Below are 26,554 nucleotides of genomic sequence, written 5' to 3'. Positions count from 1 at the left end.
TTACTGATTATATTTCAGGTTTTCAGTAATAATCTATAGAGACAATAGGGTTGAATTAAATGGTTTATGCTTTATAAATTGTTGTTCAAGTTTAACTACTTTCTGATTCTTAATGCTTTTATTAAATTGAAAGGGATTGCTTAATACCCGATCGTTTAATAATTAGAGTTAATGAGGGTGCTGGGCTTAAGTTAACGAAATAGGGGAGTTTTGGGAATTTATCATGCTTTTTGGTAAATTTCAGTTAAGTATTCAAAGAGTAATTAAATCATAAGTTGTCTGTGATCAATTGTGCATTGGATTAGAAATCACCTTGAATTGGTTTTTCATCAATTTGCATTACTACTTTAGTTTAATTAATTAATTTTCTTTTTGAACTGTTAAGTTGATTTTTTTTCATAAACAAACCCCCCCCCTTCTTTTTAAACACAAAAATTAAGATTTCAGTCTCTAAGGTTCGACCTGAATTCACCACTTCTAAATGATCAATTAGCATGCACAACCATACATATATATGGAATAAGCCAATAAGGATCGTGTGTTATGGCTATGTTTGAATTGATAAATAGTTACAAAATTTGATTATTTTAAGAATTTGATTCCAATCTAAATGAAACCAATCAAAAAAGCCAAAAAATAAAAACATCAGCGTATGGTCCAAAACATTAATTAGATAGGTGTTAGACATCAAAAATTGAAGATCGAGAGAATTTGAGAATTTGTTCCCTTTCTAGGTTTAGTTGGAGATATATGTATTAGGAGATGAGTAATCATAGTAGAATAAGGATAGAAAGAATCTTAAATTATCTGTTAGTTATATTTTATTTAGGAATATAATATCCTTTGATATATATATATATATACTACTCTTTTATATATCAATAATATTAATGTTCAATTATTAATATTATTAGGAGTCCAGCAAAAGATGTTGGTCATTTATATCCAACAAATGTTATAGCTGGTAGAGTATTGTGTGGTTGAGTTACTTAAACTAGAATGAACGGACAGCTTTAAATCTGAATAGGTGGACTGAATCTGTTTAAATGTTAAGCTGCTTCAGCTCGATGTGAATTGCTTTAAGGTCGAATTTATTGAGGACTGTTTAAGTTTGAATTCATTGAAGACTGCTTAAGTCTATTTTTATTAAGGACTCATTGAGTCTGAATTTATTATGTACTGCTTGAGTTTGAATTTATTGAGGACTGATTGAGTTCGAATTTATTATGCACTGATTGAGTTTGAATTTATCGTAGACGGCTTAAGTCTGAATTTATTGACCTCCATTTGGTTGTGCTACCTTATAGCCAGTACAAACAATGATTCTCTCTGCGAGGAAACATAGTCCCATTGCTTGAGAATTGAAACTCGTCCCCTCCAAGCCCAAAACTTTTCTACCATATATATATATATATAAGGTAGCCATATATATATATATATATATATATAAGGTAGCTTGTATTTTATAAAACATCAAAAAGGTATGTTCCATGTTCACTGCATCATTTGTTATCCATTAGAAACTGAAGATCGAGCGAATTTGAGATTTCGTCCCCTTTCTAGGTTTAGTTGGAGATATATATATTAGGAGAGGTAGGATAAAGATGATTATGAGAAGTAATCATCCTCGTAATCCTAAAAAATAGGTTATAATATTATAATAATTTTAATTATTTAATACCTATTAATATGATAATTGAATGATAATTAATACCAATATTATGTAATTTTAATTGAAAAAGATATGTTACAATATTACAATAATTATAATTATTTACTAATATGTATTAATTATGATAATTGAATGATAATTAATATCAATATTTATATAACACGATAACTAATAATTACATTCTATGTGGTACTATCAAAATTTAATATCCTTGTATGGCATTATAATCTTACGTGTCATCATCAAGAATCTTATGTACCAAGAGTAAGGGAAGAGCATTCATTTAAAAAATACCACATGTCAATTTCTTGAAAAATAAATAATTGCTCTACATATATATCGATTAGAATTGTATATAACATCTCCAATTATTGCTAAGCAAGTTGAGCTTTGTATCACCAAATTCATAAACGCCATAAAAGCACGAAAAGCTTGTTAATTAATTTGACTAATCTTTTACTATTAATTATTAGTCATTCAATGAATTTAGCATTTTTAAATTTATCTAGGCATTTTTCCCTTATAACTAACTATAAATACCACTTTAAAAAATAAGTAATTTAATTTTTTTAAACTTTTTTGAAAATATAATTCATTAATAATAATATTAAGAATTTCAAATAAACATATAGACCAGATAAAGAACTTTACTATTAGTAGCTAATAGAGTTCATTTATCTTTTATCGAAACAAATGAATTTATATCCTTTCGAATAATGAAACTAAAATTGAAAAAATACAGATATTTTCGTTTGGAGTTCATCTTAACAAAAGATATAAATCTTCATAGCAACAACTAATCCGTTAATTGATTTGGATGTTAAAATAATAACTCCTCTATGGATCTTCAATAACTGGATTGCTTTTCCAAAAATTTGTAACATATGATGAATACAAATAAGTTTCTGTCGCTAATAGCATTTATCGAGGAACAAGTCGCACTACCAGGCTCCATCGATCGAAGATCCATACCTACAAATCGAGATCTAAAGTCTCCAACCAAATAAAATTAAATATCATAATTTTATTTAGTAATGGACCCTCACAAAGAAGGGACTACCATCATAAAAAAGGAATGAAATAAACTCCAATTATGGAGATAATAAACAATAACAAATCCAAAAAAAAAAAAAAAAGGATATATTATAGAAAAAACAAATCTGAGTTTATTAAAGCAAAAGAAAATTAAAAGCGAAAGAAAGTAAAGCAAAAGAAATAGTAGAAAGTAGGAGTCAGGGCTACTGCTGATAAACAGCGGCAGCCCTGAACTAAAACTAAAATTAGAAAATTAAAGAGAAAAGAGAGATCTATTTGTAGTTGCTCAAAGTGTTTGATTAATTTGTTTAACCTTGACAATGGCAGAGGCCACAAGTAGAGGTAGAGGCCGAGGCAACAACGATCGTAAAAAGGGAACAGGTGGCTGTAGCTCCAAGTTTTTTGACAAATCCAAAATTGAATGTTATCGATGCCACAAGTTCGGTCATTTTAAATCTGAATGCCGAACAGATTTTTCTAAGTTGCAAGGAGAGGAATCAAATTTTATACAACAAGAGGAAGAACAGATTTCTTTACTCATGGTTTGTCACACAAAAGGAAAAACAAATAAGAACCTGAGGTTTCTTGACACTGGGTGCAGCAATCACATGAGTGGAGATAAGTCAGTTTTCTATGCTCTTGATGAATCTTTTAGAGATAATGTTAAGTTTGGGAGCAACTCCAGAATTGCAGTCATGGGGAAAGGATAGGTTTCAATTGAAATCAATGGAGATTTTACTCACACTATTGTTGATGTTCTTTTTGTTCCAAATTTGAAGACTAATCTTCTTAGCATTGGCCAGTTACAAGAAAAAGATTATGAGATCTCCATAAAAGCGGAATTAGCAAAGTTCTAGATGACAAACATAATTTAATTGCTGAAGTCAAGATGACTAAAAATAGGTTGTTTCCTCTCCATCTCCATAAAATTCAGCATGCGTGTTTTTTTTGCAAAATTAAAAGATGAAGCATGGTTGTGGCACTTTCGATATGGTCACTTGAATTTTAATGGACTGAAAATGCGGCATCAAAATAGCATGGTGATTGGTCTTCCTTAAATTGCAACTCCTACTGAAACTTGTGAAAGTTGTGTTGTTAGCAAACAACCACGCAGTCCATTCCTGCTTGGCAAATCATTGAGAGCAGAAAAGGTGTTGGAATTGGTTCATTGATCTTTATGTACTGATAAAACCAGATTCCAATGGTGGTAAAAGATACTTTATAACCTTTATTGACAACTTTAGTCGAAAGACATGGGTGTATTTTTTGCAGGAAAAATCAAAAGTATTTGATGTCTTCAAGCGCTTCATAGCGCTTGTTGAGAAGGAAAGTGACAATCCCTTAATTGCTCTTCATACTGATCGTAGAGGAGAGTACACTTCTCATGAGTTCACAAAATTTTGTGAAGACAATGGAATCAAGAGGCAACTAACAGCAGCTTATACGCCTCAACAGAATGGTGTTTGCGAGCGGAAGTGATGTCCCAAAGAGCTTTTGGCCTGAAGCAATTGCATGGAGCATTTATATTTTGAATAGAAGCCCAACATTTTCTGTTCAAAATATGACACCAGAGGATGTATGGAGTGAAAGAAAACCCTGTGTAGACCATTTCAGAATTTTTGGGTGTGTTGCCTATGCCCATATTCCCGATGAGAAAAGGAAGAAGCTGGATGATAAAAGAGCAAATGCATTTTTCTTGGTGTTAGTGATCAATCAAAAGCTTATAAGTTATATAATCCTAACACTATGAAAATTGTAAGCAGTCGTGACGTTGTATTTGACGAAGAAGCAACTTGGGCTTGGAGTGAAAAAACTACTACAAAAGAAGTTTCAGTTGTATTAGATTTTGAGGAGGAAGTTTATGAGAATCAATCCCAGCAAATGCTTCCAAATGAGTCTCCTAAAGATTCTCAACATGGAGTTCCTGCTACTTCTGAATGTTTGCCAACAATGACAGCAATTGATGGACAATCTGGTGAACCAGCAGGTTCACGTTCTCATCATGTTAGACGCAGACCAACATGGATGTCAGATTATGAGGTACCGGTGTTTATCAATCTGAATGTTCTATCACTGACTTTGCTTTATTTTCAGATTGCGATCCTATTACCTTTGAAAGTGCTATCAAGGAGTCTAAATGGCGCAAGGCCATGGATGAAGAGATCGCTACAATTGAAGAAATCAGACTTGGAAACTCACTGGGCTTCCACATGGTGTGAAGATAATTGGAGTAAAGTGGGTGTATAAGACAAAACTCAAAGAGAATGGTGAAGTAGACAAGTTTAAGGCACAATTAGTAGCAAAAGGCTATAAGCAAGAGTTTGGAGTGGATTATACTGATGTGTTTGCACCAGTAGCACGCCATGACACAATTCGGTTGCTGATTGCAATTGCAGCTCAAAATTCATGGCCTATCTTTCAGCTGGATGTGAAATCAACTTTCTTATATGGTGACATAAAGGAACAGGTATTTGTCAATCAACCACCTGGTTATATTAAGAAAGGAAGTGAGCACAAAGTTTATAAATTAAAAAAGGCCTTGTATGGATTAAAACAAGCCCATGTGCTTGGTATAGTAAAATTGAGGATCGTTTCTTTTTCCACAAGTGTCCATATGAGTATACACTTTTTATCAAAATTGAAACAGAGAAGATTCTTATTACTTGTTTATGTTAGGAATCAGCTCTGATACCAGTTGTTGGGCATCAGCTCTGATACCACTCGTTGGGCCCTTTCAACCGATTAAGAGAAAATTAATGCAGCGGAATAATAAACTTGTGACACACAGATATTTACGTGGTTCACCCTCAACTGTTTAGGGCTACGTCCACGGGACAAAATCCGAATCATTCTTCCACTATTAAAATAGTAGGTACACAACGAGAGTAATACAAAAATAGTGACACTCAAAGTGTTTCCCAAAAACACTCCATAATAATTTCCTCACTATTTTTCTCTCCCCTAAGTTTAGGAAACCCATCCTAAAATTAGAAAACTCTCTCGCTACATTTTCTCTCTTCTTTCTTCTATGTGTATTGTGTGTTCTGCCTCTGCCTCTATTTATAGGCAGGTTAACGCGTTTAATGAGCCGTGTACAACTTATTCAAGTCACCGCCCATGTACACCAATTCAAAGCCATCACTGTTGAACTGGCTGCTCCTATTTCTTTCTTACTTTCACACATAACACGTTTTGCAGCCAACTTTACTTCCTTCCGTTTTTAACTTTAGTTCGTGGGTCCCACTTGAGTGGGCACACAACCACAACAATTTATATGTTGATGACCTCATATTCATCGGAAATGATATTCTCATGTTTAATAATTTTAAGAAGTCGATGATGATTGATTTTGAGATGACTGATTTGGGCATGATGCATTATTTCCTTGGTATTGAGGTGGTCCAATCTGCTGCTGGAATTTCAATTTCTCAAAAGAAGTATCTTCGAGTGATTTTGAATAGGTTCTCGATAGAAGGATGCAATTTTGTGGCTACACAAATGGAATTTGGAGTAAAGTTAAACAAGGACAAAGAAAGGAAGAAAGTTAACAGCACACTCTACGAGCAGATTGAGGTCATATGCTGTTAAATAAAACAGAATATTCATTTCAATTTTGCTTTCATCTATCTTGTTTTGCTCTTTTACTACCTTGTATCAGGTGCATCACCATAAACCAACTTATAACAATAATAATAAACAACTTTATAGTAGGAAATAATATTTTCATAGAATACATTCAATAATTTTAAAGAAATACAAATTGGCAATAAAATAAAAAACTTACTTTAAGCTTTGTAGAATCCACCCACTTAACACTTTGGAAATTTAAATCCTTGCTAATGTAAGGCAATTTCAGGCAGAGAAAGAGAAAGTGGCTGCAACTGAAAATAATATCAAAGTAAAATGTATTCCCCAAGTCATCACGTCAAATTAATCTCAGGTTAAGTCCATTCCCAGTTCAAAGTCATTTTTTTACTGCTTGATAGTGTTATTTTTATAGTGTTTTCAATATAGTTTTATTAGGAGTTTTTAGTACTTTTAATTACTTTATTTAGTTTTTATTTAATTTTATTATGTTTTTATTTAAAAGCTTCCTTAAAACGCAACTCACTTGATCTTGAGAAATTTTGTAGGGTTCTTGCACAAGAAAAGGACAAAAATGAAGCAAAGTATTCAAGCACGCCCAGCCCGTGCTTCCTAGCACGCCCGTGCCAAACATAAGGAGCCTAAATTAAGTCAAGATTGTCAACTTATTCCCACCATTTTCATGAGATCACTTTGGATACTTTCTTCACAAGCAAATCAATCCTTAAGCTATGCACATGGGAAAGTCATGATTGAGAGAAAATTAAGGCTTGATTGAGGATTTTAATTCCTAACAAAGTTGGACTTTATTCCCTAAACTATGTGGAATTTTCCTTCCAAGGAGTCTATATAAAGGGAAGAAGATCTCATATCCAAGATCATCTCATCTTCCATCTCATATATCTCTCATTCTCTTAGTCTTGTACATAGTTTTATTTTCTTTAGAAGTTAAGTATTCAAGAGTTGTGCAAAGTTTCAAGGAAGCCATCCAAGCAATTTATCACTAGTTCTTATTTCTAAACTCTTAATCTTGTTTATTTCTTTCATTATTCTTATTGATTATGGAATATTTATCAAGTATTATTGAATTTTATTTAAGTACCATGTGTAACTAAATTCTTATACTAGGGGTTTGATGTAGCTTAATCTCTTTTCCAATTTATGCAATTAGATTTATTTTTCCTTATTCAAGTTATGATTTATTAATGAACTTAATGCTTCTAGGCAGAATTTTCCCCTAGATTGATTTATTTCAATTATCACTATCGGAAGAAGGATCTTCGATATGAAAAGGTTAATAAAACACATGAGAATAATAACTTGATGCGGAAGCTATATGGTTTGACTCATGGGGGTTTTAATGATTTATGAACCTCAAATTGTAAATTCATAAGCAACTACATAACTTAATGATTTAATTCATATTTGATTGCACTATTGGAAGATAGGTAATTAAATGGAATTAAAATAGCTAGCAATACATCGGAAGAGCTTGTTAGTGAATTCAGAGTTGTTTCCCCTACTTGAATAATTAAATTGATTAATGAACTAATGAAATAAATTGGAAAGAATTAAGTGAAATCAAAATCCCTAGTAGTTTCAATTTCTTGATTTCTTTTAATCAATTTTTGTTTACTTGACTCTTGTTTATTTTACATTTATAAAACAATTCTCTCAATTATCGTTTAAATAATAATGAGATAATATAATTTTGGTACTTGGATTACAATTCTCGTGGGAACGATATCTTACTCATCATATATTACTTGTAGCGATTCGTACACTTGCGAAATAAGATGTCACTGCTGAAGGTAAAAATAGAACGACAGCAATAGAAAACCTGAGTTATCAAAATAAACTTGAACATAGACAAGTTACAAAGTCATATTTGGGTGCTCAATACCTAATAATTGGCCTTTTTTCACATTTTTTTCATCACCTGTTTTCTGAAAAACAAGCTGTTAAAATAAAGCAAACCCAAAACAAAAGTGATATTATACCAACATGAGTGTTTTAATATGGTATTAGCAGAGACAACTCTGCACCTTTGAATTTAGCTGTCTTTACCTTTTGTGCACATGCTTCTCGACTTAAAACAGCTTAGTCTTTCAGGTGAAACTAGTACTTCAAAGTTTAGCATGTCACAAAACCATATCTGCACTATTCTAGTTTTGCAATATAACTACTTCAAAGGCCACTATTTATGTTAATGTGGTATTTCTTTTATTATTTTTATATAGCAAGATCAAGACACAACATAAACCAAGATTCAAGAAAAAAAAAATATTATTATTATTATTATCATTAATTATGTTACTATACAAACAAATACAGAGAGCTACCTCTAAGGGAATCCTTTTAATATTATTGAGCCACACCTCCTGGCTCCTTCTTTTTGTTGACTATGGCTACCAATTAATTAATTAATTAATTAGTATAATGTTATATTTATATATAATACCATCTTTTTTTACCAAAAAATTGGCGCAATGATATCTAACCCATATGTTTCAAGAATAATATAGTAGTAAGAGTAAAATAAACTATAACTCTCTCGAATAATCCATACACATACTTGACATTGACATCATAGATGGCGTTACTAGCAAATTTTTCAAAAAAAATTAAAAATAAAAAATATTTTCATTGAAAATTTAAAGCTAAAAATAAAAAATAATTTTATCTTATTCAGATATAATTTTAATATATTTTCACATCTTGTAAGGAATGAAGAGGTTGAATATAAAAACACTCTTACTGAATTTATAGATTAAAAAAATATTTTTATGATTTTTAATTTCATTAATCGAAAAAATAAAAATAATATAATTTGATTAGTTACGTTATTTCCTATCTAAATTTAAGACAATCAAATTTCTAGTTCCGATTCCCTTGTTCAGTAGCGATTAAGGTTCAGAATTCCATATATGCCCTTTACCTTTTATCATTTGAGAATTCCATATCTCTCTTTTCTTTAACGAATCAAAGCATATTTTAGTGCTTTCTATTTTTCCCCCTTTTTTTTTTTTTTTTACAAATCCAATCAAACTCCACTGTCTTCAGTTCGTGGTTGACGTCCAACACAGATAGAGTTTGGCCAGTATGTGTTATGATTACTGGCTAACATGTAACCTTTTTCTATTTACATGTCGTTCGGTCCAAAAGCGACAAAACAAGCATATTTGATAAAGATTGGATTTTTATTTTTATTGTCCTTCGGTTGGTGCAAAAATTGGAGTTTAGTTGGAAAAAATGGAGCTAGTTGGGTGGTATCGGTGGTAGTGGCGACACCTTTAAGATAAGGAAATTGGTGGCCATGACATTGACAACATGAAATGAAACTTTGCTTCTATAGCAACAAAATAAGCACGAATGAGTGACATGACGATGATGGAGCGGGCTCTGCATCATAAATATTTTCAGGCTTTTCAGTTTCAGTTCACATGATTGTCAGAAATTCCAATTAAAATTTCAACAAACCAATTAAAATTCTAAATCTTCTCTTCGCAAACCTGCCTTCCATTACCCATGTCGGCTCCATAATTATTATGTAATTTTCATTAGATCTTCTCCTTTTAAAGAGTTGGTGAGGCCCCAGAGCAGATTTATTAGTCCTCCATTCAACAATTACCTTCCCATGATCATGCTCTCTATTCCCTTGTTAATGAGAAGTACAAGATGATGCAACCAAAATCCAGAACCAGTCATGCTTCGTCAAACACAAGAATCCAATTAGAAACATGCAAAAACTGTCTGTTACCCAATAAAAATATAAACTCCACTCAAAAATAAGATTCTCCAAAGGAGAGAGAGAAATTTTTTAATATAGAAAGGATCAAATCAATAATTAATATTCCTTCCATTTCATTCAAACTATTTTCCTTCATTTGTTTTGTTGGAAGGAAAAGAAAGTAAAATTCAATAACATAATAGTACAAATAATCACTAGATCAAAATCCAATAGATTAGCAGAAATTACAAGAGAATGCAAAATCCAATAGCTTGCTTTTAGTTTCTTCTTCTCCTTTGATCTATCTTTATTGGTGGTTTATGAATGGGGTCGCATCTATACCCAAATCAAACACTAATGCTTTGTATGGATGAATGGAGGATGTAAAATGAGAGTGTAAAATAGTACTATTCATTTTTTCTTATTATTTTAGGCTCTTTGTTTGGTTTAGAGGGACAATAAAAAGATGGGAGTAAAATAAATTTATTTTACTTAGTTGCATCTTTATTATTTTTGTTTTCCTCTCATTTTGAAAAGTAAATTGGAGGTCGTAAAATAAAGATATTTTACATTCACTCCATATTTTACCTCCTTCCCAAACAAGGTATTTTGCAAATCCCAATAAACTTTTGCTTGTTATTTTACACACCTCCTTATTTTACATCCTGAGCAAACAAACTCTAAGAAATCATTGCATGATGTTTGTGACGATGAGATCTCCATTTTAAATTCAGTTTTCTTTTAAAGCACCTTCACTGTAAACCTTTTAAATTTTTTTTTAGCTTAAAATAATTTTACGACACGCCTTTTTTGTTTGTCATTTGCATGTGCGTCGACCCAAGCTAAAAAATGGGTAAATCGATCCCATCCAATTTTTGTAAGTTAATGAGTTTTTTGGAAAAAAAAGTTTAAAAATTGGGGAATTGAATATTGGATGCAAGTTCAGGGGGCAATTTGAATATTTTTCCTAGTTTTTTTATCTCCATAATCTAGATTGTATCCTTTTTCATTTCATTATAAAATTTAGAAATCACAATAACTTTATATACATGTTTAAATAATTGTATTATAACTTTTAATTACTAATATTATAATTTTTCTATCATAAAAATCTTTATTATTTTAAATGAGTACAATCATGTTTTCTTTAAACAAAAAAACTATCATCATGTTTAAAGTTAATTCAAAAAAAGAATTAAATTAACATTTTAAAAATAATAAATTTTGATAAATCTCTTAACTTGGGTAGGTTCTGGTTGGTCACGAGCTCGGTTTGAATTGAAACTAAAACAAAATCAAATCATACTATAGATGAATCGAAATTAGATCAGAACTGTCGATTCAATATTGACAGTTCTGCATTTTGAATTGAAACTGGCGGTTCATAGACAGGTAAAATTCATGTCAATGTTAAAAAAAAAAAAAAATCTGAACTGCCTGGAACCAGCGTTTAACCTGTGGTTCTTGTCTAGTTTAAACTAAAAATTTTATTTTTATTTCAAAAAATTTATGATTACTTAGTCTATACTCTGCATCTCTATAAGTCTAAATAAATTTATTATTTTGTAATACACTTGACTTAAAAAGTTAAAAGTCTAAAAAAATAAACGTGGCAAAAAATTGAAGTACTTAATCTAAAATTATATTGTTTGATACAAATGTGAATTTAACGTTTTTTTTCTTTCTAAATGTTTTTACTTAATCCAAAACTATATTATTTGAAGTATTTTTCAAATCTTTCTAACAATTTATTAATTAATAACATTTAGATAAAGTTAAATAATCATTTATTTGATTATTTTGTATTTATTTGTAAAATTAGTAAATTTTATTTTATATGAATATGAGCATTTTAAAAATTATTTAAAATAAATTTACTAACAATTTTCAAATTCACATTATTTTTTTCCGGAAAAAAAAAATATGCAACCTAGAATGAATTTCTATTTTTTTAATTGAAAAAGTCATTGGCATATTGGTTGAATTTTAATTGAAACCGTGGATTCATTGATATTGCATTAGAACCGATTAAAAACAAAATGGATTATCAAGAGCCGATTTAAATTTAATATTTTAGAAATTTTGAACTGTAGAACGGGTTCAATGAACCGGCACAATGCAGAATTCTAGCTTTAACTGGGGGAGGGAAATTGCTTGCCAGCACATTGCTGATAACATGAAATGAAGATTTTACAGCCACAAAAACTAAGCATTTACTCATCAACTAGCCACTACTCACAGCGTGGGTTTACCTGACAAGTGACAACCAAAATATATATTATTTAAAATTGAAAAATCATTTATAATATATGATTTTACATTTTTTTAAATCTAAATTATTATTATTATTTTCTAAAATTTTATCTAAAACAGTGAAAAATTTGGCAAGTCTATAAATACTTAAAGAATTTAGCATTGCTCAACAATATCTTTCTCTTAGTCACGGTAAGAAACTACCATAAACATGGCTTCCAACTTCAGCTTCAAGAGGGAACTTAACCAGGTAATTAACTTATACTTATTCTTCTTGATAGACTAATTATAAATGTAACAAGGTAATATTAGGTTCCGTTTGTTTTTGAAAAATAATTTATTTTTAAAAAATATTTCAATGTGACTTTTAAATTTATAAAGTTATATTAAATTTGTCAATGTCCGAAAAATATTTTGCTTTCTTAAAAATAAAAAATCATTTTCCTTAAAAATGGGAAGTCAATATTTAAACATGATAATTCAATATTTCTATAATATTATTTTCTTGAAAATGTACTTTCTTAAAATAATAATTATTCATAGAAATGTTGAATTCCAGCACCTAAACACTTCTGAAAGGAGATCAAGAAATTTTTTATTATTTCTAAATATGATAATTTAGTATTTCTATAATTATTTTTTAAAAAATCTATTTTCTTAAGCGAATTTTTATAGAACTGTTGAATTCTTTGTAACCAACACTTATTTGGAAACTTTTATAAAGTATAGTATTTTAGGATTTCATATTTTATGCTTTTTTTTTTTCATTTTATCTTTTTTTTTCTGGTAAAATTTTTGGTTTCATTCATAATATGAATAAGCATATAGATCGAATTTAGGTAAGTCAAAGAGCTATATCTAATAGCTTATATAAGAGGCTAAGACCAATTTTCTTTGTTTTTTTTTAGTAAAAACACTAATTTTGTTCTTTTTCCCTCAAATATAATTATTAATATCTTACATCTTTGTTCAAATCAGGTATTATTCGAAGGAGATTCACATTTTAAAAAGGTGATATTGAATAGACCCAGAAAATTAAATATTCTCAGTTATGAAATGGTATGTAATATAGCTAATTTTCATCTTTTCAATAATCATTTTACAACTATTAAATGAAAATAAAAATGAATATTAGCTATATACTTATTATAAACATTAACTAATTAATATCTTTTATTTCTTTTCAGATTTCTCAAATGTTAACAAAGTTCAGAGCTTTTGAGACCGATCCTACTATCAAATTTGTAATTTTGAAGGTAAAAATACACACACATACACTATTACTGACTAAAACTCTTTATTATTTTGCAAATCCATTAATTGATTCTATAATTTTTTATTTTCTTTTCAACAGGGAAATGGAAAGGCATTTTGTGCTGGCGGTGATGTCGTTTCATCTCTTACTGCAATTATCGCTGGTGAAGATTTATGAATCTCTTTAGTAGTTAATATTAGGATTTTACAACATTAATATTTTATTAGGAATTTTAATATATTTCTGTTCTTTCAGGACACTGGAGTTATGGAGCAAGATTTTATGAGAAACAGTTTAACTTGGATTACTTACTTGCTACTTATAAAAAACCTTTGGTCAGCAAATAATTTACAACATTATGTTTTAAATTAATTAATCTTTAAAATTTTTTTTTTTCATCCATCTGCGATTTTTAATTTTTTATTTTGGGTTGCATAATAAAGATTCCACTGATAGATGGTATTGTAATGGGAGGTGGTGCTGGATTGACTATGCATGGAAGGTTTAGGATTGTCACTGAGAATGCTGTAAGTTTCTTTTTTTTTTTTTTTTTTAACTCATTTCAAAGTTAAGCAAACAAATTAAAAATGACAGAAATTGCACTTGCATATACTTTATTTTTGTAGGTATGCATATCTTATTTTTATTTTCATTTAAATTTATAGGTATTTGCAATGCCAGAAGTTCACATAGGACTTTTCCCTGATCTAGGGGCATCACATTTTCTTTCTAGGCTTCCTGGGTATTTTGGTAAATTCCTGTCTTTCTATTAATTCTTTTTTTTTTTTCTTTGTTAATTGTGTTAGAAATCTGAGGTGCAATAGGATATCAAGGATCAGTGATTAAACCTTTGGTAAATTATGATGGTCTCAAGTAAGAGTGAGCAAACAGTGATTTCGGTTTGACCGATTCAAATCAAGATTAAAAAAAATATATAAAACTGAATTTTGTTGAACAACACCGAATTAAACCGAAATTGATATTTGAATTGTACCAACTCGAACTGAACCAGTCAATTTTCTTCAATTTTACTATCAGATACAATGTATTATACAAGTTGTATTATGGTAGTAGTTATAACAATATCCAAACTTTTTAATAGCAATATAAAACTTATTAAGGGCAGCCCAACTCAAAAGGGACATGAATATATATTTTATAAATAAATAGTTATAGATGGAGGAAATGAACCTAGGACTTTGAATCCCAGGGTTTTTTTTTTTTTTTTGGGAATACAATATGAATAACTATGGTGTATGCTTATAATTATGTTTTTTTTTTTTTTTTTTCAAATACTATTTTTGGCAATCTAATATTGCTCTATTTGGCACAGGGGAATATTTAGGGCTCACCGGAGCAAGAGTTGATGGAGCAGAAATGTTTGCTTGTGGCTTGGCAACACATTTTGTTTCCTCTAAAGTAATTAGTTCTGACTATGAACAAATATGTTGTTTCATGCACTAAAAATTTTTGAATGGAAGGAGAATCTCAACTATAACTTATGATATTTATATTATGAGTTTGGTACTTATCTATTAAGTATTAAAATAAATTATTAAATCCATGTCTACTTTATCTTTTACTTATGAAATAATTTATTTTTTTATAGGATTTGCTTAATTTGGAAAATGCACTCGAGATACAAACATCTTTGGAGATGACAAAGATTTATAAAGTTATTGAGAAGTTTGCACAAAATCCAAAAATAAAAGAAGATAGCCCTTATAACAGGTGATTCATTTCAGAAATATAGTTAGACGTGGCGGTTTTAGTGAATCCGCAAATTTAGTTTTGATAATGGCCTAGTTTTGTTATCAATTTTCAGTCTTGATTATGGCGTAATTTTGATTGAATGGGTGATTTTTAGTTCATTGGTTCTCAATAGTTGAAAGGCGAAAACTAAAATTAAACGGGTGAAATAATTTTAGTGCTAACAGTATTCCTTTATCATCTTGATTTTATGAATTCTAATTCATCTTTGCCTTTTTCCTTGTTAATTAGATTGGAGATTATTGACAAATGTTTCTCAAAAGATACAGTTGAAGAGATCTTATTAGCACTTGTAAGTATAAAAAATAAATATTTATTGTATAACCCAATATTTAATTTAATATATATTGTGTTATTTAATTAAATAACTATCATTTCAAGATTATGAAATTTATATAAATAATCTATTGCTAGAAATTGATTTGCTACTATACAGACTATTTCTTATTTGATCCTAATATCTTCACTTATTGCAGGAAAACGAGGTCAAATTGAAAAATAAAGCAGAAAATTGGATTATAAAGGCAATTAATTCTATGAAATCAGCTAGTCCAACGAGCCTTAAAATTACTCTAAGATCGGTAATCTCTTTATCTTAAATATATTTAATTGTATCATTTGAATATTGTAATTTTCTAATTTTTTATCTATATTTTCAGATCAGAGAAGGACGACAACAAAATCTAAAACAATGTTTTATTCGTGAATATACAATTTGTTGCAACATTGTTCGAGCAACTGCTGGTAGAGATTACTTTGAGGTAACATATTATTTAGAGTTCATTATCTATATATAATTAATAGTTCAGAGTACATATGAAGTTCAATAACTAGGTTTGAATTCAATTTATTAAGCTTATCAAAAGAGTTTTGAGCATCTCACAAGCAATTAACTTATTTATAGCTTTATATATATTGAATTCTTTTAGTTATTTCTGATTATTAGATATCTCTACAGGGTTCAAGGGCTATGTTTTTTGATAAAGATAAAAAACCAAAGGTAATTCAAATAACTTTTAATAATTTATTTACCGTTGAAGATATATTTAATGTCAAAAACATATATACGTTAAAAATTGATTTAATATATACACACAATTTTTTACTAAAAACTTTTTTTTTTTTCCTCTTGTTTTTATCTCTATGTAATTGAAGTGGGAACCTTCAAAACTAGAGCTAGTGAGCAAGGATATGATAGATCGCTGTTTCAGTGCAATTGATGAGGATGATTGGGAATATCTAAAACTTCCATCAAGATCTGATACTATGGAAAAAATATTGCAGCCTAGACTTTGAAGTTTGAATGCTACAGACCATCAAATATTAAAAATTAAATAACTATTCTATAACTATTATTGCAGAGCTTAATGTATGGTATATTATTAATTACATTGAGGCATTTGGTTTGACAGAAACAGTAGGTTCTTCAATGGATATGTTTGTATTGGCACTTCTATGATAATTATTTGGAGATTATGGAAATTTCAATCAATCCTCAAATGCGTCTTGAATTTCTATCTTGAAAAACCAATATAAATGTAATAGTCTCATCTTAAATCTTTTCTCAAAAGTAATCTAAGTATAAGACTAGTCCATGCTAGAAATAAATTTATATCCTATATTGAAGACTGGCATAAGAATTTGCAACCCTTGCTAATGCATGAGCAGCAAAATTGACTAGTCTTCTTAATTTTACCCAAACAACCTTAACATTGTTACGTGAAGAAAACAAAGCTGCACAATCTTATAATTATACAGTCTCGTTCAGATTTACCAATAGAAAGATTATTAAAAGCATTACACACTTTCTGTCTAAAAAATTAAAAGGGTAAAGATGCATTAGACAAGAGGTCAGAACCCATAACATGAAAATGCATGCTGTAAAAAATTAAAAGGGTAGAGGTGTATTGAATAAGAGGTTAGATTAGAATCCATAACATGAAAATGCGTGATGTATCTAAGAGGTTAGAACCTATAATATGAAAATGCATGATGTAGGCTTACTTGGACTTAAGCCAAAAATCCTAAAAAATTAGTACTAACCAATTTGATAGCTAGTTTGCCACTTCTATAAGCTCTTTTGGATTTGCTATTTAGTCGATGTAGGATTCTTAACGCTCCTCTCAAGACGCTAGTAATTAATAAAAAATTGAAAATAACTCCCCTCAAGACATTAGTAATTAGTAAAAAATTGAAAATGAGATGAGAACTTATTTAGATTGGGGCCAACCAATGCTAAAAAATTAGTACTAATTAAATAATTAGTTAACCAGCTTCCAAACTTTATAACCTTTTCTTTAGATTTACTATTTAGTCGACGTGAGATTCTTAACATAATCAATGACTACCATAGTAATCATTTGACTTTGAACCCCACCAAAATGGGTTTAATATATGCTTGAACTCCATACAAGATGTGATAGGAATCATGAATACACTCATACAATATAAAGGCAAAACTTATGCAACACCTTTAATAAGAATCTGTTTTCCTGCTTTGGATAAAGATCTTCTGTTCCAACCTTGAAGCCTACTCCAAAGACAATCTCTATTGTAACCCAAAAACTACCCTTCTATTCTTTCCAATCAAAGATGGTAAACTCAGATATCGGCCATGATTCAAAGGAAAAAAAAACTTTCAAAATATTGGAAATAGAGGTATATAAACTCATAGACACTGGAAGAGAAAAATATACCTGATTTCTAGAAGTTAACATATTGGTCCAACATCGATTCATAGGTTTGTAAACAGCTTGTACCTTCAAACTCTCCCTCTTTGAGGCTCAGAAAAAAAAGAAGTTAATATCATTAGCGAAAAGGAGATGAGAAACACTTGGAAGGCTTCTTTCATAAACCTAACTCTTCAAAACTTGTGATTCATACAATTAATCTTTAAATAAGTTGGGAAAATTTATAAAATCAGTAGAAGAAAGTTCGAATTGGCTCACCCTTGCAATAGAGTTCACCAGCAACTGCGAGAATCTTTGAAGGTGAGATTGCAGCAGTTTAGCTCTTCTTTTCCCTCAACTAATTTCGCGAATAGGAAAAGCAAAAATAAATAATGAAGGCTGGGTGAGATTACACAATTAGAAGCAAGCCAAAACCTCTCTTCTCTAGCCTTGGCATCACAGGAAGTATGATTGTGAATAGCGGCGGATCCACCAAGTAAAGAGGGGGTTCAATTGACTCTTTTTTTTTTTTTTTTTTTTTTTTAATTTTCTAATAAATATATGTAATTTGTCCAAATTAATCCATAAAATTTAATTTGTTTATATTTTTTATCCCTTTTTTTTTAAAAAATTATATATTAAATCCGAATAAAATATTTCTAAATCAGCCACTGGTTATTAGTAGAAAAGGGATGAAGGGATGGCGCGATTGGAGACAAGGGAGAGATGATGAAAATTGGATGTCTCGCTCTTTCTTTTCCTACTAAGTAAAAGACGGTTTGTGCCATTTGTGGTTCGGTTCAGTCAAAACAATAAGTTCACTTGGATTGTTTTTTTCTTGGTTTATGAAGTTGTATTTGGTTTTTCATTAGTTAGAGTTTTATTTGATTCTTGTTTTTTGGCTTTAGCTAGTAACGTGTGCTAATGCAATTGTTAGATTATTCAGAGCAATTAAAATATAATTTTAATTTGGGATATGATATTAAATAGTAATATTTTGGATAGCTCATTGGCAAAAACTAAGGGTTGATCATCGTAGCTTAAATTATGAATTTGATCTTTCGGCGACGCAAACTCTCTCAAGCCAGCCCTTTGCCTCCAGAAATGAACTGGAATTAGTGGAATGAGTCTAGATAACTCGTGAACGTATCCAATCAATATAAAAGTTTTGAAATTTATTTTATGGACTGTTTCAAAAAAAACAAATCTAATTAAAATATATTTTTAATTATTCTCATCAAATTTTGAATATTTTATATATTTTGGTAAAAAAACAAGTGCTATTAGTTTTGATTCATTTTGGTTATAATCTAGTTAATTCCGATTGAAAATTTGAAATTCATCGATTGATATCAAAATCATCATTTACTTAAAATAATTATTTCATTCTAATATATACATAAAGAAAGAACAAAAGAATCACGACTTTTTAAAACTTGGTCTCCTTCATATAGAAAAGAAACAAAAAAATCATTCTAAATCAAATCAGCATTTTGAGTTCAACCTTAACAAATTTCTATCTTAACTCAAAATTCTTTAAACATGTAATCTTCCATTCTTTAACATTTTAATTATCAATACTCCAACTCTAAGCTTAAAACTTTTCGATTACTCGATCTTTAACTTTTAACCTAAGGTGATATTGAATGGGCCAAACAAAGCCTCAATCTCTATATATATAATTTTGAAATAAAAAAAATTTCAAAATGCTGACGTGTCGCTCTCCTTTCTCAATATTCTATTTTTCACTGTTTTGAAAATTTTTGAGTTTTTTCTTTTTTCTCTTTATGTTTTTTATTTTGATTGGATATATATATATATATATATATATATATATATATTAAAGTCTTCTCTCTAAATAGATCTATACCATGTTCGAATTTTTTAATTTTACTTTATTTTACTATGATTTGATTGGACTTAATACTCCTATTTAATAGATAAATACATAATTACATAGTTTGAAATTTTTGAATTTTTCATTATATATCTGCATATCTATTTAATTTTAATCTATATAGTTTAATTATCCATAAACTTTACAATATAATCCAATTGAGGGATAATACGGCAGAACATTCATCCTCAGTAGTCAGTATTACAGTTTTTATATATATGTTATTGGTTGAAGCTAAAAATAAGAGACTTAAAAACTAAAATCATTTTTAATTGATTGAGATTAAATTTTTATCTCTTAATTCTGATGAAAAAAAACATTCATATACACAATATTTATTTCTTCTGTCATAGAATTATTAATGAAATTGAAATGAATTTTCTTTTTTTTTTTCTTTTAAGAAATAACAAAATATAATATTTTTATAATTCTAATGATTGTGATTCGAATTATTGCTTTTTTAATATAATGGTATTTTAACAGTTAGAGTTAGATAACTGTTAAGCATGAAATTAAATTATGATTTTGGTAATGCAAAAGATTAATTCTTGAAATTTATGTAAACTATAAAATAATATTTATTAAGCTGTAACATAATAAGCCGCGCAAAGCGCAGGCCTTTGCCTAGTTAAATAATGATATTCAATGCAATTACCTTTATGTTTTCAATAATAATTGCATAAATCTTAAAATTTAAATGTGAAATAAGATTAGTATATAGTTAGTCTATGCATTTCATTATTAAACATTTTTTAACAAGCTAAAAGCAAGATTAATTTTACACAATGTAAAAAAAAAAAAAAAAAAAATCACAATCTTATAACCTAGAGAACAAGCCAAAAGCAGGATTGATGGTAGTAAAACCACCATCTAATGCTAAATTATGTCCACTCACATACTTAGATTCATCACTTCCTAAATAAATAGCAGCTTCTGCTACATCTTCTTCTTTAAGCTTCACTCCTTTAAGATTTGAATAAACACCAGACTTTCCATCTTCTTTCATTTTGAAAAAATTCATAGTCAACGGCGTTTCAATAAAATAAGAGGATAAGCAATTCACTCTAATTCCAAACTGGCCAAGCTCCGCTGCTGCATTTTTTGCTAGACCTACAATTCCATGCTTTGTACTAGTGTATGCATGAGAAGCAACACCACCTACACTTGAGCAAACGCTGCCTAGTGTGATTATACTCCCTTGTCGAGCAGGAATCATCACTCGGGCTGCGTGTTTGGTTCCTAAGAAAACTCCAATTAGGTTCACCTTAACAACTCGCTTAAAATCTACTACGTCATTGTCAACTATGCTTGGTTTACGAGGATCTCCAATCGCAGCGTTGTTTACTATTATATCAAGTTTTCCGAAAATAGAAATCGCAGTATCAACTGCGTTTTCAATGTCAGATTCTATTGTCACATCACAATGTACAAAAACTGCCTTATCGGTACCGAGTTCTTTGGACAGTGATTGACCAAGATCATCTTGAATGTCGACGATTATTACTTTAGCTCCATGTTTGCAAAAAGTTCTAGCAATGGATGCACCGATGCTAGTAGCGCCTCCAGTTATCAACGCAACCTTACCTTCAAGTCTAGAATTTTCATGTTTTCAAGAAATAGATACATTGATATGTTAATACTTAATAGTAATTAATTAACTAATACTCAATTTGCAAGCATTTGATATAAGCAAAAGAATAGAAATAGTAATGTATGAGCATATACTCTTTTTTTTTTTTTTTCTTACTATACCTACTTTCTAACCAAAGAAATACTCAACTAAGAAATTTAAATATAATAAGAGTAATATTTCAAAGCAACTTTGTTTTGAAAATTAAGAAAAAAAAAAGGTTCTCACTGAACAAAAATTGATTGTATTTGTAAAGAGTTTATTATTATTTGCATTTGACGTTTCACCTAATACACCGGTTGCAACTTTAATTTTAAATTTACATGCTTTATTTTCACAAATTTAAAAAAGTAAATTATTTAATCCTTCCATGAGTTAATGTAATATTAACTGTTAATTATAGGAAAAATAAAAAAATCATCATATATTAACAAAATTCTTAATTTTTTCAAACTCACAGAATTTCAAAATTTTCCAAACCACCATAATTATTCATTGGATTTCCTTCTACCTTTTGTTTTATTATTTGAGAGAGTTTGGATTTTTTGACATATAAGGCTTCCGAATGGTGAGTTCAAGAGAATTTAATATTCTGTAAATATATTTACGCATTTTTTAATTTTTTTTCCCTTATAATTAACTGTAAAAACCACTTTTTTTTTGTGAATAACTGTAAAAGCCACACTATTGCAGATAAAAAAAACTACATAATTTAATTTTTCAAACCTAAGAGACGGGGGATTTTCTAACATATATCAAACATTAGGAGACAAATTAATATTAATTTAATCATTTATAAACATGAGAGCCCAATACAATTATATATATAAAGGAGGGCTCAATCGTAAGCTACACAACAGGAGTAGTCATCACCTTTAAATAACATTCACATCTTCTACAAGGCATGAGAATACCAACTAGACCATTCTTGATTGGCTAAAACATAATTATTTTTTATTTGTATCTTTAATGATATGAAACTTATTTATAATAATCATAATAATAATTTAGTAAAATTAAATAAATGAGATAAAAAGAAAATATAAAAATTTTTTAAAATAAATATAATAAATTCAAAAAATCTGTTAATATTTTTGAATCGAGTAGAAAGCTGAGAGATTCAAATTCAAACTACTCCATTTAATTTGCGTACCTTCTAGCGTTAATTGGGAGAAGGAAATTGGTTGCCATGACCTTTTAGATAGAGATGAACTTTTTTATAATTACAACCTCAAATGGAACTCTCCTTTTATAGGCACAAACTAAGCATTTTTTATTTTTATTTTATATATATATAATCCACGTCATGCTTGACTTGACTTAGCAATAATCCCAGCAGCTCATATTTAATTTACATTTGATAAAATTTTATTAGGTTGCTATTGAAATTATGGATCATCGTAATCAAATTGAATCAGTATACAAACTAAATAAATTAAATTTTTATAAAGAAAATTAAACTCAATCGAGTTGTTTACAGAAACTAATTAGATCAAATCAGTTTTCAATTTTTTAGTTTTAATTTAATTTTAAATTAAATGAGTTTGATTATTAGGAATTTAGTTTTATATAATAAAAATTGAACCGTAAAAATTTCAGTTATTTCTATTAAAATAGAAACTGAACCAAAAACAAAATTAATTAAAATATATGAACATTTTTTTATTATGTTTAAATAATTTTATTTTAATTTCTAACTACAGATAATATAATTTTCCTAGAATCAATTAAAATAAGTGACAATTTTTTTATTATGTCCATATAACTTATAATCATATAAATATAATTTAAAAAACAGTAATTTTGTTATTAAAAATTTTAATTTAATAAAGATACTTGAATCAAAATAAAAAATAAAATAAAATATTTTATGGACAAAAGTTTTTAGATAAAATTTTTCAAGTTAACATACAGTTGGTAAGGATTTGACAACTAACAATTGTTAATTTTAGATAATGTTATAACTTATATATGTAACTAAAAATAAACAGCAATTTATCAATCTCAAAGAATTGGTCAGAAAATTAAATTTTGATTAATTAATTTAACAATGCTATTTCGTTTCAATTTTTAATTATATTGATTATTTAATATCACGTGTACAAACCATAGCACATGCAATTTTATAAAATGTTAATATTTATTAAACTGAATGATTAAGAAATCATTGATTTAATCTTCTCGTTTATGCGAGGAGTGAGAAGTTTCGAGTTCGAATTACTTCAACCCTCAATTTGATGAGCCAAAGGGGTTACCCTCTGTGTGTAGCCCGGCATTTTTTTTGGTTCATTGGACGTCCAATGAGTTAAAAAGAAGAAATCATTAATTTAAAAATCTTATCTATCATGTTATAATATCAAGTTTTCAAAATAAAGTTTTTCAAATTAGCAGTTAATAAGGATTTATACAGCTGATAATAATTTTTCATTTATTAGACAAGTCAAGGAGGCCAAATCATCAATTGACCCGTGAAAAAAAAAAGTCTTATTACAGTCTCAACTTTTACACTGATATATTGAAAATTTTCATTATAAAATTACTTATATCAAATATTTTAACTTGTAAAATTTTTTAATAAACGACTCAAACTTTTAAATTTAAATTAATTACAACTTATTGAATAGTTGAAAAACGTAAAAAATATTATTTTAAAACTTATGGTAAGTGATAATCATCTATCAAATCAATATTTTGCATATTGATACTGTATATAAAAGTGAAAATGAATTACTAGAACACCCCTAGTGAAATTGAAAATATGCTAAAATATCATTAATTAGTTATGTCCAATCAAAAAATTTTAATTTATATATATATATATATATATATATATAAAATTATGACTTTCAAGTTTTTGAATTTTAAATTTTTATTATTTTCTAAAATAATATATAAATAAATAATTATAACTTTTAAATTTAAGTAATTCATAAGTAAATTGTTTATTTATTTTGAATTATTCAGAAATTTTTTATTTAATTTATACATTTTTAAAATTATAATTCAATACTAATGAATATTAAAATTATATATATATATATATATATATATATATATATATATATATATATATATATATATATATATATATATATATATATATATATATATAATTACGTTTTTATTTATTATGACATTTTTTTTTGTTGCGTGAAATGAATGAAACGGTAAATTACAATATATAAGTAGTTCTTTGTTTCTTTTTTTTTTTTTTTTTGAAAGAAATAGTTCTTTGTTTCTTAATTCATCCTCCCAAAGAGAAATTGCCAAAACATTTGACCAATCATCCAATCCAATACAAAGGAATGGTCAATCAAATAATAGATAGTAAATAGAGTGGCTTAAAAATAAATAAATTGCTAGTAGTACAATATTATTTATGTCGGACTCAAACCTAGCTGAAATAACAAGGTCTCCGATAATTTTGTCCTATATGGCTATCGCTTAAGTAGAGAAACAAAAAATAAGAGTTTGATTGTGGGATTTTTCTTTTTCCATTTATATATCATAGAGTTTTTTCAGTATTTTCTTTACTGTAGAAATTAGAAATAGAAAATTTATATGGATCAAAGAATTGTTGGAATAAATGTATCCATTGCTATGTGATTTGATACATTGCAATCAGTAACATTGATAAATTAAGAAAAAATACAGAAAATTGAACCTTTGGGAATATTATGGATTTTAATAATAATTTTTTATTATTTTAATATTGATGGATTTTAATTTAAAATATTACACATTAAATCATTTTTTAACAAAAATTACATAATACAAGAGAAAACTTATAATCATATTTAATATTACATAAGAATAAAATAAGGGGTATAAACGAATAAATAATAAATAATGACAACACGCAACACATGTAATGAAAAAAATTAGTAAAATCTAAAAATATATAAAAAAATATTTTTGTCAATATAGAAAAATATACGGTGTTACCAAAACTCATGACTTTAAGGATATATATAATAAATTTTTTGCAACGTTTAGAGCACCACGAAATTTTTTATATAAAGTAAATGAATTAATTTATACATTTGAGCAATTGCCGGAGCTCAAGAAGCAGCTTCTAGTATTTTAAAACTAAACTAAGTTTTTATTATTATTATTATTATTATTATTATTATTATTGCTGCTGTTGTTGTCAAGATTAGGTAATAGAAACAAACCATGAAATAACAAAAGAGACCGTTAAACTATTTGAATTAAATAATGACATTAGTTTCAAGTTGAGCACGTTTAAATTTATTTAAATTTTTAATGACAATTTTAAAATATGAACTCCAATGTCAACCTTCAATTTTCTAATCAATGAAAACTCAAGCTTAACTTGATCATACCATTTTATATTTACTAAATATTAATTAAATTAGGTTTTGTTACGGAATTGCCATATTAAAAAAAATAAAATATGATAAATTTAAAAAATCGATATTATAATCTAAGACTAGGCCTGGTTTAATGTAATCAATTATGCAATGAAATGACGCTTAAAAATATATTCTTAGTTTTAATATTTTGTCTCATCCCTGTCAATTATCATGCATCACCTCTTTAAGCAAAACCTTTCTTTTTATGGACAAAATAAAAGCTATAAAATACTAATAAACTTCTTAAATCTACGTATTGTAGTTCAGTTGGCAATACAGACTAGGCATATGGGAAAAATTACCGAGTTTGATCCCCAAAATACACTTGCAGAAAGGGACGAAGAGTTTTAACTGTGACTAAGTCCCAAACCGAATTTAATGGATTCCTGAAAAGAGTGTCTGAATACGGTGGTTTATAAAAAAAAAAAAAACAACTTCTTAAAATTTTTTTGATTATAATACTATGAATTATTGGTATCAGAGGTACTGTCACGGTAACCCATTACTTAATTGTTATGTCTGAATTATTTTATGAATTTTTTATTCACATAGTTTTGTTAGAAACCAATACAGTTTCACATTTACCTACTTTGGCAACTCTATAAATACGTAAGAATGTTAGCATTACTGCACATCTTTCTCTGGTCAGAGTGAAACACTAACAATATAAACATTTATATAT

The 26,554-nt window shown here is 28.2% G+C and overlaps 2 protein-coding genes and 1 long non-coding RNA gene across 4 annotated transcripts; 1 reads left to right on the top strand and 2 right to left on the bottom strand.

The window, feature by feature from the left end:
• The first annotated feature begins 12,369 nt into the window (after nucleotides 1-12,369).
• On the top strand, nucleotides 12,370-16,792 carry LOC105636870 (3-hydroxyisobutyryl-CoA hydrolase 1). Of its 2 annotated transcripts, XM_089726920.1 has the most exons (14): nucleotides 12,370-12,525; nucleotides 13,254-13,334; nucleotides 13,463-13,531; nucleotides 13,630-13,693; nucleotides 13,786-13,865; nucleotides 13,974-14,057; nucleotides 14,196-14,280; nucleotides 14,864-14,949; nucleotides 15,140-15,261; nucleotides 15,532-15,592; nucleotides 15,777-15,881; nucleotides 15,960-16,061; nucleotides 16,259-16,300; nucleotides 16,456-16,792. In XM_089726920.1, exons 1-14 carry the CDS (start codon nucleotides 12,487-12,489, stop codon nucleotides 16,594-16,596), a joined length of 1,161 nt encoding a protein of 386 aa, XP_089583046.1. In that variant the 5' UTR covers nucleotides 12,370-12,486; the 3' UTR covers nucleotides 16,597-16,792. The 2 variants fall into 2 exon arrangements, with proteins under 2 accessions (XP_089583046.1, XP_089583047.1); XM_089726921.1 differs by lacking the exon at nucleotides 13,254-13,334 and having other exon boundaries at nucleotides 12,504-12,525.
• A 766-nt stretch (nucleotides 16,793-17,558) lies between these two features.
• LOC110009836 (uncharacterized) lies at nucleotides 17,559-18,774 on the bottom strand. The gene is made up of 2 exons (XR_002284712.3): nucleotides 18,249-18,774; nucleotides 17,559-18,074 (listed from the first exon to the last, which is right to left on the bottom strand). It is a non-coding gene; the product is annotated as an uncharacterized LOC110009836 (long non-coding RNA).
• Nucleotides 18,775-20,607: 1,833 nt separating this feature from the next.
• On the bottom strand, nucleotides 20,608-22,687 carry LOC105636960 (borneol dehydrogenase, mitochondrial). Its single transcript, XM_037639760.2, has 2 exons — nucleotides 22,650-22,687; nucleotides 20,608-21,458 (listed from the first exon to the last, which is right to left on the bottom strand). The coding sequence occupies exons 1-2, from the start codon at nucleotides 22,685-22,687 to the stop codon at nucleotides 20,684-20,686; spliced, it is 813 nt and encodes a 270-aa protein (XP_037495688.1). The 3' UTR covers nucleotides 20,608-20,683.
• Between the last annotated feature and the right edge of the window lie 3,867 nt (nucleotides 22,688-26,554).

The sequence above is a fragment of the Jatropha curcas genome, chromosome 10, assembly GCF_041381405.1.
Source record: "Jatropha curcas cultivar XTBG-Jc1 chromosome 10, XTBG_Jcur_1.0, whole genome shotgun sequence".
Taxonomy (NCBI): domain Eukaryota; kingdom Viridiplantae; phylum Streptophyta; class Magnoliopsida; order Malpighiales; family Euphorbiaceae; genus Jatropha; species Jatropha curcas.
Note: the sequence above shows the minus strand (reverse complement) of the source record. Positions and strands in the feature narration are given on the sequence as shown.